The sequence below is a fragment of the Ascaphus truei genome, chromosome 5 (genome assembly GCF_040206685.1).
Source record: "Ascaphus truei isolate aAscTru1 chromosome 5, aAscTru1.hap1, whole genome shotgun sequence".
NCBI lineage: Eukaryota > Metazoa > Chordata > Amphibia > Anura > Ascaphidae > Ascaphus > Ascaphus truei.
This window is the reverse complement of record NC_134487.1, coordinates 128,284,159-128,299,730: the sequence shown is the minus strand read 5'-3', so window position 1 is coordinate 128,299,730 and position 15,572 is coordinate 128,284,159. Positions and strand designations below refer to the sequence as shown.

The window sequence follows — 15,572 nt, the reverse complement described above, 5'->3', positions numbered from 1 at the left end:
TATGTGAGTCACAAGCCTGCCTAGCAAATCTGCACCAGAAGCGTGGTCAGGAAGCAGCTGTAAATGCACAAACAGATGTAAATATCCCGTGGATCCGCCTGTCCTATTATACAGCAGGGAAAGGAAGCGCATCAACGAACAACCAACGTTTCGGCTCAACCCTCGCCTCTTCTCCTTGAGAAAGACCAGAGTGCCCGATTCTCCTGTATTATTATGGAGGAGAGAGAAGACAAAATGTATTTATAGTGCAATTGGCCGCGCTTTTCCGCAGCCCATGTTTCCCATAGCCTACCCTCAGGTAGGTGGCACTGCGCCCCGCACCGCGCACGGACCTCTCCCCCCGCACCGCGCGCGGACCTCTCCCCCCCGCACCGCGCGCGGACCTCTCCCCCCCGCACCGCGCGCGGACCTCTCCCCCCGCACCGCGCGCGGACCTCACCCCCCGCACCGCGCGCGGACCTCACCCCCCGCACCGCGCGCGGACCTCTCCCCCCGCACCGCGCGCGGACCTCACCCTCTCCCCTCGCACCGACCTCTCCCCCCGCACTGCGCACGGACCTCTCTGGGCTGCGTGTGCGGCCCGGGCCTGTCCGCACGCTGCAGAGAGAGGGCCTGTTGCTAGGCGACGCCTAACAGAGCGATGGAGGCAGAGCCTGCCTTGGAAGAGGCTGACACGCCCAACCCTTTAAACCCCTTCGCTGCCGGAGAATGTGCGACGCATTCAATAGGCCCCTAGTCCCATAGGAGAACGTGAAATAACATTAGGAAGATGGGACCGGGAGGTTCTTGTGTAGACTGTTACCTAGTTAGCGGTGACCCTAATATGCTGCAGCAAAAGCAAAAACCATTAGGTCACTGCAAGCCATGAAATGTATTTTGTGTATATGCGCCCACCACTGTGTCTGTGTCTTACTGCAAACTCATTGCAGGGACCAAGCGGTTAAGCCAATACTAAAAATATTACAGGAAAGGGAATGCAAGCTTAATTCATTACTATGCAATATCAACAACCTGCTGCTATGTCACTTAATTATCTGAAATGTTTTTTGTTATGTATATCTCAAATACTAAAAAAAAGTTAAATTATGGAAGAACATGCCGCCTCCTCCCCCAAAAATAAAATAATATACATCTAAAACATAATATCAGGTGCTTGTGTCTAAGTTAGGGAACCCTTATACCATGTAGAGATAGATACACTATACAACGAATGAGAAGACACAAGGCAATGATTTTGATTTAAAAAAAAAAACGAATAAGATGTTATAAAATAGATACAGTTTTACAGAATAAGCAATAGCAATGTGAAGTCCTGGATTGGTTCCTGGTGTATTGCCCCTCCCATAGGTAAGGCTGGGCGCAACAAGGAGTGACCATACTCCGGCTGAGCCACTCACAGTAATGGGCGGTGTTGGATTTTACCGCCGAACAGGTAACTGTTTCGCAAAACTTGCAGCTGGCATTTGCAAAACCCATGCAGTCCTGTGTTTTTTTGGGCGGGAACACCATCTTCGTTGCGCAGTACACGCGGTAGACTCCATTTTGGGAGTATGCCGCAGAGTCCACTGAGATAAAGGTACACAGGGTCCCTGGTGACACTTCAGGGGTCCATACCTCACATTTTAGAGCAGAACAGTCCATATCAATAAAGGTGCCCAGGGTCCCCCAGCTCCAACTGAAACAGGATGCGGGGTTCACACTCCCTGGATGCTTTCCCACAGGGTGCGCCTCCATAAGCACATTCCCAGGTACCCAGAGTCCCCAGCAACAACTGAAAGGAGTCCTAGCCCCAGTATTTTCTTGGTTAGCAGCTTGAAGGGTACATGCTCCCTGGTATCATACCCTCAGGGTGCGCCCCAACTAGCACAGTTCGTCAAGCACAGGTACGCAGGGTCCCGTCCCTGTCTTTAACTTGATGAAGGGTCTTCATGTTCCCTGGTACCCTCATGCCTTCGGGGTACGCCCCAACAGTTTTTCCTTGGGTAAGGGTCTAGGTGACCCCCTCCCTCCTTAACACAGATGGATGCCCAGGGTCCCAGGTGGAGCATCAGGGGCCTGGCCTCGGCCTCTTTTTACTGCCAGCTGCACTGTCCTGGGAACCCCACAGGGTAGCTTGTCACTGTCTGTAGCTATCAGAACTTACGTGACGGGAAGGCAGAAAGATAATCTGGACCAGCCATGGCTATAAATGCATACAGAAAAAAAATAAGCTATATCATTAACAAAAGATGATCATTAAGAAAAAATAATGACAGAGCAACAGCATACCCATGGGAGTGAGGCAAAGGCATAACGTTTCAGGGCACCACCTCTTGAAAGGCGAGGCTCCTAATAAGACTATTGCAGGAGACTATAAATAGGGCAGAGAATACATTGTATATACAGGTATTAGCAAAACTAAAAGGTGCTGACAGCCAGAGTCACTAAGCAGGACAATCTGTATTCCTTGTGCTTAAGTTGTCCCCTTGAAAAGGTCACAGCACAAGCAAACTGCTGGCATTACTTTCTGAATCTGGCTATTAAGCCCTCTGCTGTCAGAGGAACAAGTGTCTCACTGTCACACACTGTAGGCCCAACTCACCAACAGTTTTACTTTAGTAAAACAAAAAATACTGCCATTACTTCCTTTAAAATGTAAGTTTTCCCCATCAGTTTCCTTTTAATAGAATTTAAGATGGCATTTTTAAAAAAATAATAATCATTTGCTTCATAAAATACAGTCTATTAATGAAATGGCATTTACAAAAATGGCGTGCAGTTATTTCATCGTTTTTTGCACTGACTCAACTCTGTCTCTCTTCCCGGTGTCTTACACAAAAGCAGTTTCCGACAGATATTTGCATAGAATGGTCAGTAGACTTGCTTGTTAAAGGGCTATTACTATTTAAAACAAATAAATTTGTTTGGATATAAATCTTGTATGATTTTAGCATACAACTTTCCTAGTCTAACTCCAGGACACCCAATACTGAGACTATGACGGGAAAGATGATATTGCCCCAGCTGATCAATAATCAAAATGTTGTGCAATATAATGTTACCATTAGTCATCACCTCGCTGACAAAGACCATATCTTTTCAGTCACGCCTGGAGGACAGTGGCACAGGTACAATGGGTCTCTCCTGAAAAGGTGAAACTGGTAATTAGACTGAAATACATTAATGTATTTCAGTATTCTATACAAGTCCCTATGGATGGCTTTGTTTATTTGTCCTGAGGCAGCCATCCCTGATACCAATTCATTGTGTTGTGTGTGGATTATTTACACAATTTTTGTGTTCATTTTCATTGTAATCACTGTATTTATTGGTTATATTGTTTATCACTATTGCACTTGATTAGTTTCACTAGTGGATCACTGTTTGAATAGGTTGAGTGCTTAGCATATGTGTAATTAGTTTAATTATTACATTCTTACCACTGGTAATTAGACTGTTGCAGGAGAATAAATAGGGCAGAGAAGACAGAAGCACAGCATTTGGCTGCTGGTGGAGTTAAGAAGGTACGGGCCTGGCAAAATACGGTCTTATTATTGGAGGGCGCTTGTAGTCATATTGGTCCAAGACAGAGTAAAATATTTCATGAGCTGCGATACCTTTTCATTGATCAAAATATCAAATCGTGCAAAAGGTTTTCTTGTGCATAAGCTTTTGAGACAGTGGAGGTCTCAATCAGGAAACGATCAGAAGATGCAGAAACCTCTGCAGTTTCTAAAGTTTATGCACAAGAAAACTTTTAATGAACCAATCATACAAGTTTATCACAACCTTGATCATAATGCTATTGCATCTACAGTCATATCTATAATGGAAAAATTGCAACTAAATGAACAACTATTATGTTAACTGCCACGAACTGCACACACCTGTGAGCACGTATCTTTGTATGACGAGGGTTAATACACACAGCTATCTAGCGCAGCGGTGTGCGCGGCGGTTGCAGAGGCCCCGCGCTCTTCCCCAAGGCATTTAAATTAAATGCCGGGGGACCGCGCGAGGCACCTGCAACCTCTACTTACCGAGATTCAGCCGGCTTCAGGACGCGTGACCATTGGTCATGTGATGTCACGGTTGCCATGGTAACGCGACATCAAATGACGCCGCGGGTCACGTGATGTCACACGACCCGCAGCATCCTTTGATGACGTGCGAAGTAAGGGGGGGAGCAACAATAGAGGAGAGCAGGGAGGGGGGACGGCGCAGCAAAAAAAGTTTGCGACTCCTGATCTAGTGGATCTACTTTACACCCACGCAGGGTCCCTCAAAATGAGTAATATCTCCCTTCAATCCGTCACAATATATATATCTTAAATCGCTGCTAGCACCAAGGTTACACCACACCGCCTCCCCCCCCCCCCTCAAAAAAAAAAAAGTACTAAATCGCTAGAATTCTTAGTAAAACGGGGACCAAGTAAAATATGTAATTAACACACACAAATCTATTGCAACAAAATGTGTCAGAAAATGCAATTACTCTTCAAAGCGTGCAGAGTTCAATTAAAGCCTGAAGACAACACATTTCAGATTTAATATACAAAATAGTACAGTGCTTGGTTTACAGAAAAATGAGTGTTACAAGAAACATACAGTACAATAAATGCAGACCGTTATATAAAATAAAAGGAAGAAAACAAATGATCTAATTACATTACCTCATAACACCATCACATTCCTTCAAAAAGGCTTGATGTTGGTAATATGGAAATCCACGTGTGCAATAGACAAACACATCCTCTATTGAATTTCACATTTATATTCTAACTGCATGTTTTTTATACTAAAATCTTCCTGCATTGAGCACAGTAAAAACCCACTGTTGGACATATCTGAACCCCCCTTATGGCTGGAGGAGAAAACGAACTTTCCTTTAGAATCAAAAAGGTGCCTGAATATAAAAAACGCCCCAGATCTTTATTTCTATAATACGTAGAAGAATGCCATAGTCACTGTTGCATTTGTATAATTAAAATACACGTGTGTGTCAAACCTGATTATTGCTAAATTTGAGAGATTAATATCTGTCCTCTGCACTCTCACAATCATGGATTGTTTCGTTAGCATAATTTAGTCTCATTCCAACTGTTACATACATTTGTAATTCTTGTGACTAATATCAGATCCGCAATATTTTAGACTTTGTAAACTTACAAAGACTTTTAGACGGTCTTCCTGGCCGCACCCTCTGGCATTTCCAGAACCTTTCAGGAAACTCTTTAAAGTTACATTAAAAGGTTCCTTTTTTTCTGACCGTAGCAATAAAACAAGAGTTGTGACTACAAAATGTCCCAAACCAGGCCTTGACCCCTCATAACCTCTTGCTAGACAAACACAGAAAACCATACCAGGTCTTGACCTCAATAAAAAAAATTCCTTGTATTTTTAAAGGTACAACTTGCAACTCAAATTAACCTCTGGTGTGCCACATTATTAAAATACTGAATATTTTTTGGCCTTATGACATTGTGAATTTGTTAATGTCCTAATTCAATATCTGATAACGGATTACAGATTAAAAATAAAAAGCTTCCTACTTATGTTCAGTACACATACATAGACCAGGGTTTGTTGTGCGTGTGTTTGCATACATGTTGATAGACCATAAAAGAAAAACACAGAGCCATTGATACTCAATATACATATATTGTTTCTAATAGTAACGTTTGTACACATACAAATATTAGTAAACAATATCACAAGCAAACTACTTTCTTAAAAAAAAAAGTCACAATCTTTGTATTGCAGCAATAGTAATGTTTTTGGAATTATGCAAAAGGAAATCATCTAAAACATTACATATTTTTATGTTAAATTCCAATAACTCATTGTGTGGATTAGATAGTATGGCATCTGTATATGGATAGGAGGTTGTGATCTGACAGGTAATTGGAGAATAGGTTACATCAAAATAATTACAGACTGTAAATCTGAGAACAGAGTCTGAAAACTGATTAAAATTAAACACCAAACCGGTGCACCTGTAAAATAAAAATAACAGAGGTGGTGTCAAATAAAATGAAACCTGATATGGGGAGGGAGAGGGGAGAAACGACACACACTGAGCAGAGCACCCTGCTGAAGGCCCACTAGGGAGTACTGCAGCACTGGTAACTAGCACAAATCAGAGTACATCAAAAGTTACAAACATTGTTGACTGCGACCTGGCCCTAATGGACATTTTTCGATCAGAACTAGAGAGAAAATAAGCAGTGCAAGGTGTTGGATAGCTTGCAGTAGATTTTGAACAGTGTGCCCCCCCCCCCTCCACACATAAAGACATGCGACGTCACAACGAGGCTACTGCTTCCCCCTTAAACATAACAGAACAAAAAGCATGTGCTATTAACGCATGGCCCGTTGCAAGGCAATGCTTCATTTTAAACATTGGATTCAACATGCAATTGTGAGAGTACAAGGATGGCCAGTTATAAATCTTAAAGTCATTAAGTGTATATAAATTAAAAAAAAAAAAAAGACATACCAAGGTTCCTTTAAATGCTATCACAAATTAAAAAAAAACATACCTCAATATATTTCTGTTTACTTTTTACATACCAGCAAAGGTAAAATGCAGTACAGATACAGTACATCAAACACATGTATAAGACTATCAACACCACACAAGCAATTGTGTATATGAAAGACAGAAGCATCTGTGCCACTTTCTTGGTGAAATGAGAGAAGTGTGCAACATAAAGCATTAGATGTGGTCACATTTATATGCCTCATCTGACTCCAGGTAACACTTTCCTTCAGAAAAGAGAAACTTGCACTTGCAAATTGCAGGCCACTGAAGGCCAGAGAGTGAACGTTACTGCCTGATTTTAGGAGCCCTAAGGCAGAGTATCGAAATTGGCAGTGTTAAGCAAGGCAACTGCATTCTGTGGAAACGGAGTAGCTAGCGTTTTAGTCATCTTAAACGCTACACTTGGGGAAATGCCAGTGATCACATCACCTATATTCTAACACTGTGCTATGTACTTGCCACATATCTGGAAATAGCCAAGTAGGGAACTTCTGATTTAAGTCAAAATACAATATACAAACAATGATAAAAGTGAAATAAAAATGAAATGGATTTGGGCTATGTATATTAAATAAAACTCTGAATCTTTAACCAGGCTGACTGGTACTACCTTTGCAAGCCTGCATTTTTCTTGGCTGTACCACAATCCAGATTTAAAAAAAATATATATATATATCGTTAGCACACGCACAATATATTGGACTTTTATAAAGCCGTAGGGGTTCATTCGATAGTCCAAAGATAGTTTTATTCATTAAAGCAAGATAAATAACGGTTCAAAAATTTATAATTAGACATATTATGGGTCACACTCACAAGGGAAAAAACTCAGGAGGCTCCTAGTTATGGGCTGTGTGACTGATTTTTATTACAAAATATTGTGGCGTGGTGTAGTCAAATTAGGAAATGCCCCGTTACCAGTAGTGATCATCTTTACTGTATTGCTACCACAGTGCGAGCGACATTACTAATTTCTCGGCCGACTCGTAAAACCATTCAAGTTTATTTACAAACGTTTTGCTGGTGTGAACAAGGCGAACCCAGGACGTCGAAGGGAGATCGTTCTCATGGCAAACAATTGTTATTATTGTTATTATTATTATTAGCAATGCCCAGCGTACTTATTTATTTACACATTTTCACTGTAATGGTCTTTTGCAGAAAATGTGATTAAAAAAAATATATATATCTGTAACCAGAAAAACAACTTTCAAAAATAAGGTCCACTAACGTTTAACTTAATGTTTAATAAAAACGTAGAATTTCTTGAAATCAGTCACAGAAGCACTACTTCATTTTTGTCACAGACTGACCCATGCACTACATGTATAAAAGGGATGTCATCTTGCACTGTGTTTAGCAGATACCACTTTGTTCCATAGTTCTCTTTCTGCCTCTCATGAGATTGCATCATTCATACAGCAGAGGGCATCCCACACAGCACATCATGTTCCTGCATACAATAAAGTGTGTCATTGTATATAGACGGGTATCAGCTAAGGTGCTGACAGCCAGAGTCACTAAGCAGAACAATCTGTATTCCGTGTGCTTAAGTTGTCCACTTCAAAAGGTCACAGCACAAGCAAACTGCTGGCATTACATCCTTGGTCTGGCCATTAAGCCCTCTGCTGTCAGAGGAACAAGTGTCTCACTGTCAAACACTGTAGGCCCTACTCATCAGCAGATCTACTTTAGTAAAAAAAATATATATACTGGCATTACTTTCTTTGAAATGTAAATTTTTCAATACATTTCCTTTGAATAGAATTTAAGCTAATATTCGTTTAAAATACTGGGGGGGGGGGGGCTTCATAAAATAGGTAGTCTATTAACGAAATAGTATGTACAATTATGGTGTGCAGTTATTTAATCGTTTTTTGAACTACGACTCGGTGTCTGTCTTTCTCCCCGGTGCCTCAACGAAAAGCAGTTTCCGAAAGATATTTGCGTAGAATGGTCCGTACACTTGCTTGTTAAAATTCACAATGTTGGCGTAATGAAATCCAATAAACTCCATTTCCGCGTGGACGGACGTGAGGCCTCCGGGAATACTAGGAATCTGCTTGTATGGATACGGAACACAGAGAAATGTTCTCAAATACACTTCGATCCGTTTTTCTAAAAAAAGAAAAAAAAGGGGGAGAGAAAATAAACATCTATAGTTACGTAGTAGAGGAGATTGAAAAAAGACATGCGTCCACATCAAGTTCAACCTATAGATTGTAAGCTCCTCGGGCCAGGGACTCCTTTTCCTAATCTCTACTTTTATGTATAAAGTGCTTATTCTGATAAGGTCACGTCTGTTACTGCTGTCAAGTGCTATGTACATGGACGGCACTATATACATAAAGATATAAATGCATACATAAAGGGTTCAGTTGGGTTAGAAAGTTTAATGATGGCACCAAGACACCTAACTGGAGATATATCTGGCACACATCTTACATTGAGTAGACAAAATCAATTGCCGGTGCTCGCTGGATCAGGGAATGTCCTGCAGGTCCCATGCAATAGCACAGTAGAAAAGAAGATCCTGGCACTCGGCCTTAGCAAAGAAGGAAATGTATTCACAGCCAAAAAGTCCAACGTTTCAACTGCACATGCAGTCTTTCTCAAGGTGAGGGCTATGCGATGTCTTTCTCAAGGTGAGGGCTATGCGATGTCTTTCTCAAGGTGAGGGCTATGCAGTGTCTTTCTCAAGGTGAGGGCTATGCGGTGTCTTTCTCAAGGTGAGGGCTATGCGATGTCTTTCTCAAGGTGAGGGCTATGCGGTGTCTTTCTCAAGGTGAGGGCTATGCGGTGTCTTTCTCAAGGTGAGGGCTATGCGGTGTCTTTCTCAAGGTGAGGGCTATGCGATGTCTTTCTCAAGGTGAGGGCTATGCGATGTCTTTCTCAAGGTGAGGGCTATGCGGTGTCTTTCTCAAGGTGAGGGCTATGCGATGTCTTTCTCAAGGTGAGGGCTATGCGATGTCTTTCTCAAGGTGAGGGCTATGCGATGTCTTTCTCAAGGTGAGGGCTATGCGGTGTCTTTCTCAAGGTGAGGGCTATGCGATGTCTTTCTCAAGGTGAGGGCTATGCGATGTCTTTCTCAAGGTGAGGGCTATGCGATGTCTTTCTCAAGGTGAGGGCTATGCGATGTCTTTCTCAAGGTGAGGGCTATGCGATGTCTTTCTCAAGGTGAGGGCTATGCGATGTCTTTCTCAAGGTGAGGGCTATGCGATGTCTTTCTCAAGGTGAGGGCTATGCGATGTCTTTCTCAAGGTGAGGGCTATGCGATGTCTTTCTCAAGGTGAGGGCTATGCGATGTCTTTCTCAAGGTGAGGGCTATGCGATGTCTTTCTCAAGGTGAGGGCTATGCGGTGTCTTTCTCAAGGTGAGGGCTATGCGATGTCTTTCTCAAGGTGAGGGCTATGCGATGTCTTTCTCAAGGTGAGGGCTATGCGATGTCTTTCTCAAGGTGAGGGCTATGCGGTGTCTTTCTCAAGGTGAGGGCTATGCGATGTCTTTCTCAAGGTGAGGGCTATGCGGTGTCTTTCTCAAGGTGAGGGCTATGCGGTGTCTTTCTCAAGGTGAGGGCTATGCGATGTCTTTCTCAAGGTGAGGGCTATGCGATGTCTTTCTCAAGGTGAGGGCTATGCGATGTCTTTCTCAAGGTGAGGGCTATGCGGTGTCTTTCTCAAGGTGAGGGCTATGCGGTGTCTTTCTCAAGGTGAGGGCTATGCGGTGTCTTTCTCAAGGTGAGGGCTATGCGGTGTCTTTCTCAAGGTGAGGGCTATGCGGTGTCTTTCTCAAGGTGAGGGCTATGCGATGTCTTTCTCAAGGTGAGGGCTATGCGGTGTCTTTCTCAAGGTGAGGGCTATGCGGTGTCTTTCTCAAGGTGAGGGCTATGCGATGTCTTTCTCAAGGTGAGGGCTATGCGATGTCTTTCTCAAGGTGAGGGCTATGCGATGTCTTTCTCAAGGTGAGGGCTATGCGATGTCTTTCTCAAGGTGAGGGCTATGCGATGTCTTTCTCAAGGTGAGGGCTATGCGATGTCTTTCTCAAGGTGAGGGCTATGCGATGTCTTTCTCAAGGTGAGGGCTATGCGATGTCTTTCTCAAGGTGAGGGCTATGCGATGTCTTTCTCAAGGTGAGGGCTATGCGGTGTCTTTCTCAAGGTGAGGGCTATGCGATGTCTTTCTCAAGGTGAGGGCTATGCGATGTCTTTCTCAAGGTGAGGGCTATGCGATGTCTTTCTCAAGGTGAGGGCTATGCGGTGTCTTTCTCAAGGTGAGGGCTATGCGATGTCTTTCTCAAGGTGAGGGCTATGCGGTGTCTTTCTCAAGGTGAGGGCTATGCGGTGTCTTTCTCAAGGTGAGGGCTATGCGATGTCTTTCTCAAGGTGAGGGCTATGCGATGTCTTTCTCAAGGTGAGGGCTATGCGATGTCTTTCTCAAGGTGAGGGCTATGCGATGTCTTTCTCAAGGTGAGGGCTATGCGGTGTCTTTCTCAAGGTGAGGGCTATGCGATGTCTTTCTCAAGGTGAGGGCTATGCGATGTCTTTCTCAAGGTGAGGGCTATGCGGTGTCTTTCTCAAGGTGAGGGCTATGCGGTGTCTTTCTCAAGGTGAGGGCTATGCGATGTCTTTCTCAAGGTGAGGGCTATGCGATGTCTTTCTCAAGGTGAGGGCTATGCGATGTCTTTCTCAAGGTGAGGGCTATGCGATGTCTTTCTCAAGGTGAGGGCTATGCGATGTCTTTCTCAAGGTGAGGGCTATGCAATGTCTTTCTCAAGGTGAGGGCTATGCGATGTCTTTCTCAAGGTGAGGGCTATGCGATGTCTTTCTCAAGGTGAGGGCTATGCGATGTCTTTCTCAAGGTGAGGGCTATGCGGTGTCTTTCTCAAGGTGAGGGCTATGCGGTGTCTTTCTCAAGGTGAGGGCTATGCGGTGTCTTTCTCAAGGTGAGGGCTATGCGGTGTCTTTCTCAAGGTGAGGGCTATGCGGTGTCTTTCTCAAGGTGAGGGCTATGCGATGTCTTTCTCAAGGTGAGGGCTATGCGGTGTCTTTCTCAAGGTGAGGGCTATGCGATGATGTCTTTTCTCAAGGTGAGGGCTATGCGGTGTCTTTCTCAAGGTGAGGGCTATGCGATGTCTTTCTCAAGGTGAGGGCTATGCGATGTCTTTCTCAAGGTGAGGGCTAGGCGATGTCTTTCTCAAGGTGAGGGCTATGCGGTGTCTTTCTCAAGGTGAGGGCTATGCGGTGTCTTTCTCAAGGTGAGGGCTATGCGATGTCTTTCTCAAGGTGAGGGCTATGCGATGTCTTTCTCAAGGTGAGGGCTATGCGGTGTCTTTCTCAAGGTGAGGGCTATGCGATGTCTTTCTCAAGGTGAGGGCTATGCGATGTCTTTCTCAAGGTGAGGGCTATGCGATGTCTTTCTCAAGGTGAGGGCTATGCGATGTCTTTCTCAAGGTGAGGGATATCACATAGCCCTCACCTTGAGAAAGACTGCATGTGCAGTTGAAACGTTGGACTTTTTGGCTGTGAATAAATGTCCTTCTTTGCTAAGCCTGAGTGCCAGGATCTTCTTTTCTACCAAGACACTTAACCCAGAACTACCATCAGTGCAGCAGTTGCAAGTCACCAGTGCACAGACCTTAAAAAAAGCAATCCAAGCAATAGCCTCCTGTTTTTTTTTTTACAAATTAGGTCTATAGTATTAGATAAGAATGACTACTTTTTACATTTTATTTATTATTCAACTCTTAAATAAATAACTTAACATCCTTTGATTTCTATAGCAGGCTTTAAAGCTGCAGTTCAGTCAATATCCTGCATGTGTGTTTTTTTTAATAAATCAGTTCTGTAGTAAGAAAAAATACTTTTAGCATTTTCTGTTTTTAAAAAAACAACTTTGAAAGACCAATTTTCTTGTATTCTATTTTAACAGCCATTTGCTAAGGCACTGCCCCTTCATGTCCTGTCACAAGCCCTGGCACACCCCTTTGTCAGCCCTGCCCTCCCTCTAGCACATGTCAGTGCAGGAGTGCTCATGAATATTCATGAGCTTCCACTGAGAGACGGAAGCAGAAGAAAAACAGATCCCTTCACTAATTATGTCACCAAATTTCGCCAATCAATTGCAGCTTTAAGCCCACTCCCCCAGCAGTGCAAGGTCTATGGCAACAAATGATCACTAACGGGAAAGTGTTACACTGTTCCCAGCAGTTTGAGCTGCAAACTGGAACAATAGATATAATGTTGCCATAGTAATATAAGGATGCGTTGCTTATATTAGAAGGATAGCTGCTGAGTTACACTGACTGAAGGATTGATTGAAACTGAAAGACGGCAATTTAGTCAACCCTGGGAAGCAAGATCTTTGCTGATCGATCATGGGAGAAAGAATCGATTGGCAGCTTAAGTAATTAGTTTTCAATAAAGGTAATCAAGGGCTATACATACATATAAATACTTCTAACAAGATTGTGGTTCTCTCTGCTAGCCTACAATTGCAACTTAAAGTATACATACATACATTTTTTTTCCCGGAGATCTATTCTTGCCCTTTTCAACATGGCTTTTATTTAGCAATTGCGATCAGGAGGCATAAGCTTTTGAAATAAAAAGTATCCTATCCAGGAGATTAAAATTGAGCTTTCCCAGAGCAGTTTAAATATTACCATGGTAACATCAGAAGTTAGAAATTAGTGGAATCATGTTTTTTTAAACACTTAAAAAAAAAAAAAAAAAAAGGGCAGGTATTGACATTATTTGAGTTAATGGGATATGGGCTTCAGGGGAGGGGAAATTGCCGATTTAATGATGTATGCATACAATGATTTTGTATAGTCCAACACCCTGGTGATGCATAATCTGAACTTGGCACAAAAGGAAAGTTCGGAATATTTCAACAGCTCTGAATCTAGCCATATATTTCAACATTGTTCCGTGATCAATACATTATTCACAATTTGTCTTTAATGCATAATATTTAAAATCCTGCAAAAATAAAAAAAAGGTTTTATTCTTACCAATCAGGTTGTTAATAGGATGGTCTTTTTCCATAATGTTGCAGATTTGTCCGACGAAGTTATCTTGCGTCTCCGCGCTGAGTGCGGATAAACCTCTTTCCGTCAGCGATTTGTTGATCTCAAAACAGATCTTCATACTCAGGGCATGGAGAGTCTCTTTCAAATTAAATGTTCTGAAAACATAACACACACCAACTTGAATTGGAATAGCTTGTCATGATAAAATTAAAACATGAGGGGAAAAAAAAAAAAAATTAAGTATGTCAATAGTTGGTTTCATCTTTTCAAACCGTGTGGGGAAATGTGATTGCAAAGTAGACACTTTCCCCCGGGATTCACTAACCTCCGATAGGCAGTTCATGCGTAAACGTGGTACGATGACCCATACAGAAGGCCAGTGATTGTCCCCCACGAAGCACAGAGAAAAATACTGCTTGTGGAAACCAATGAATGGAACAGAAACGAGACATTTCTAGTGGAGTTCAAAGGAACCACTTCCCTTTTTAAGTAGGAAGGACTAGGAATGGTGCGCATAGTGACTTGGTAGCAAGTACGTTTTCTGCCTCGTTTTTAATCTGTAATATTATAATACATTATGTATAGATTTTCAATAGCTTAGGGCTCCAGCACTATTTGCCCTCAACAAGAACGTCACTGTACAAATGCAATAGTAAAACTGGTTTCCACGATGCAAGTCATTTCATCGGTATGGTACATAGATGCAACAGTGTTTATTGTGTTTGTATGTAGGCTGGGGCTAAAATACGTCATTATTACTAAAATGGGTACTCTAAACTGACAGTGACATTCTTGGGTTAGTATTTTATTTATGTTATTCATTATTCCATAAACCCCTCAATGCCAGAGGGGACTATATTGTGCTACAGAACTATCTGGCAGCGAAGAGATTAACAAAATCTAAAATGTACTAGTTTGAATCTAAAATGACACCTTACTTGCTGTTCATGCCATCGAGAAGAATAGCGGTCACTTCTTTTATTTTGTCAGTAAACCCTGTTGTGCAAACAGACCCCATCGTGTTCTGAATAATGAGGCACACGCAGGCTGTAAGTTTTACTTGATACAGTTTGTGCTTTAACTGTTGAATACGCAACTCATCCGTAACTAGGGTCTAAAAAAAAAAAAGAGAGAGCAGAAAAAGAAATCGTCAAATGAAAAGTAAATAAGTAAATAAAAACATATGGATGTACAGACTATTTGGGGGGTGGGGGGAGGGGAAGAATTGCCACTTCAAGTTTTTTTTTTTTTTTTTTAATAGGATTGAAATCGGCGAGTCCTCCTGCAATGCGCCGTTTCCAGCCCTGGGGACCCACAGGTTCCAGAGTTACTTACTGGTGAAGTTACCAGCAATTTTTATTTCCTGGTTGTTAAAGGGGATTTAAATGGCCGTCCAATTAGAAGCTGCAACCAATGATGTGAATAGGGATTTAACTTCACCCGTAAATATCTCGGGAGGATGGGGAGGGGTGTGAGGTCCCTGGAGACGAAAATTGCGCAGTTCGGCTTGTCGGACCCCATGATTCCATCCCGTAGGGGGCTTGCTGATTTAAAAGTACTAATGTATAAAATGAACATTAAACTGGCACAACATAATATCCCCATATGATGCAATCTTCCTTATTTTTTTTGGTTCCAATTTTTTTTAGTGTGTTCCCTAGATACAGTATTTGCCTTTTTATGTTCCAGCATTCCTGATCACTTTGGGAAATCAACATAGCTGCCATCCAAGCCTCAATTCCATGGGCCAATAGGAAGCTGCAATGTCAGAGCATGACATACCAGCTTCATATTGATCGACTTCAGGGGACACCTTTGATTTTATTTTCATTTTACCGGAACATAACATTTTTACATGTTTTTAATATTTCTAGCTTTGGGAAATCTCCAGTCCTGATTTAAAAAATAATAATAATAATATTAAACATTACCAATATAGTGCATCATTATTTTACCATACAAACAGTTTATTACATTTTCATATTTAGGTGAATGAGAATTTCTGGCACTTAACATGGTC

At 42.4% G+C, this 15,572-nt stretch overlaps 2 protein-coding genes and 1 long non-coding RNA gene across 10 annotated transcripts in view; 1 reads left to right on the top strand and 2 right to left on the bottom strand.

The window, feature by feature from the left end:
• CCDC87 (coiled-coil domain containing 87) overlaps positions 1-2,215 on the bottom strand; it is a 54,091-nt gene extending 51,876 nt beyond the window's left edge. Inside the window, exons 1-2 of one of the 8 annotated variants that reach the window (XM_075600698.1) lie at positions 559-655; positions 36-203 (exon numbers count right to left, since the gene is read on the bottom strand). In XM_075600698.1, coding sequence (XP_075456813.1) covers positions 36-132 — 97 coding nt within the window. In that variant the 5' untranslated portion in view covers positions 133-203; positions 559-655. Of the gene's footprint in view, positions 1-20; positions 204-292; positions 338-514; positions 656-1,397 lie in introns of those variants that run through there. The other 7 variants (XM_075600699.1, XM_075600703.1, XM_075600702.1 and 4 more) reach the window with 7 other exon arrangements.
• The window catches only part of LOC142495349 (uncharacterized), a 21,242-nt gene continuing 7,014 nt past the window's right edge, over positions 1,345-15,572 (top strand). Inside the window, exon 1 of the long non-coding RNA XR_012801721.1 lies at positions 1,345-1,432. This is a non-coding gene — a long non-coding RNA (uncharacterized LOC142495349). The remainder of the gene's footprint in view (positions 1,433-15,572) is intronic.
• TCP11L2 (t-complex 11 like 2) overlaps positions 5,625-15,572 on the bottom strand; it is a 24,694-nt gene continuing 14,746 nt past the window's right edge. The window contains exons 8-10 of the mRNA XM_075600707.1: positions 14,491-14,666; positions 13,535-13,707; positions 5,625-8,641 (exon numbers count right to left, since the gene is read on the bottom strand). Of these exons, the coding sequence (XP_075456822.1) occupies positions 8,406-8,641; positions 13,535-13,707; positions 14,491-14,666 (585 nt within the window). The 3' untranslated portion in view covers positions 5,625-8,405. The remainder of the gene's footprint in view (positions 8,642-13,534; positions 13,708-14,490; positions 14,667-15,572) is intronic.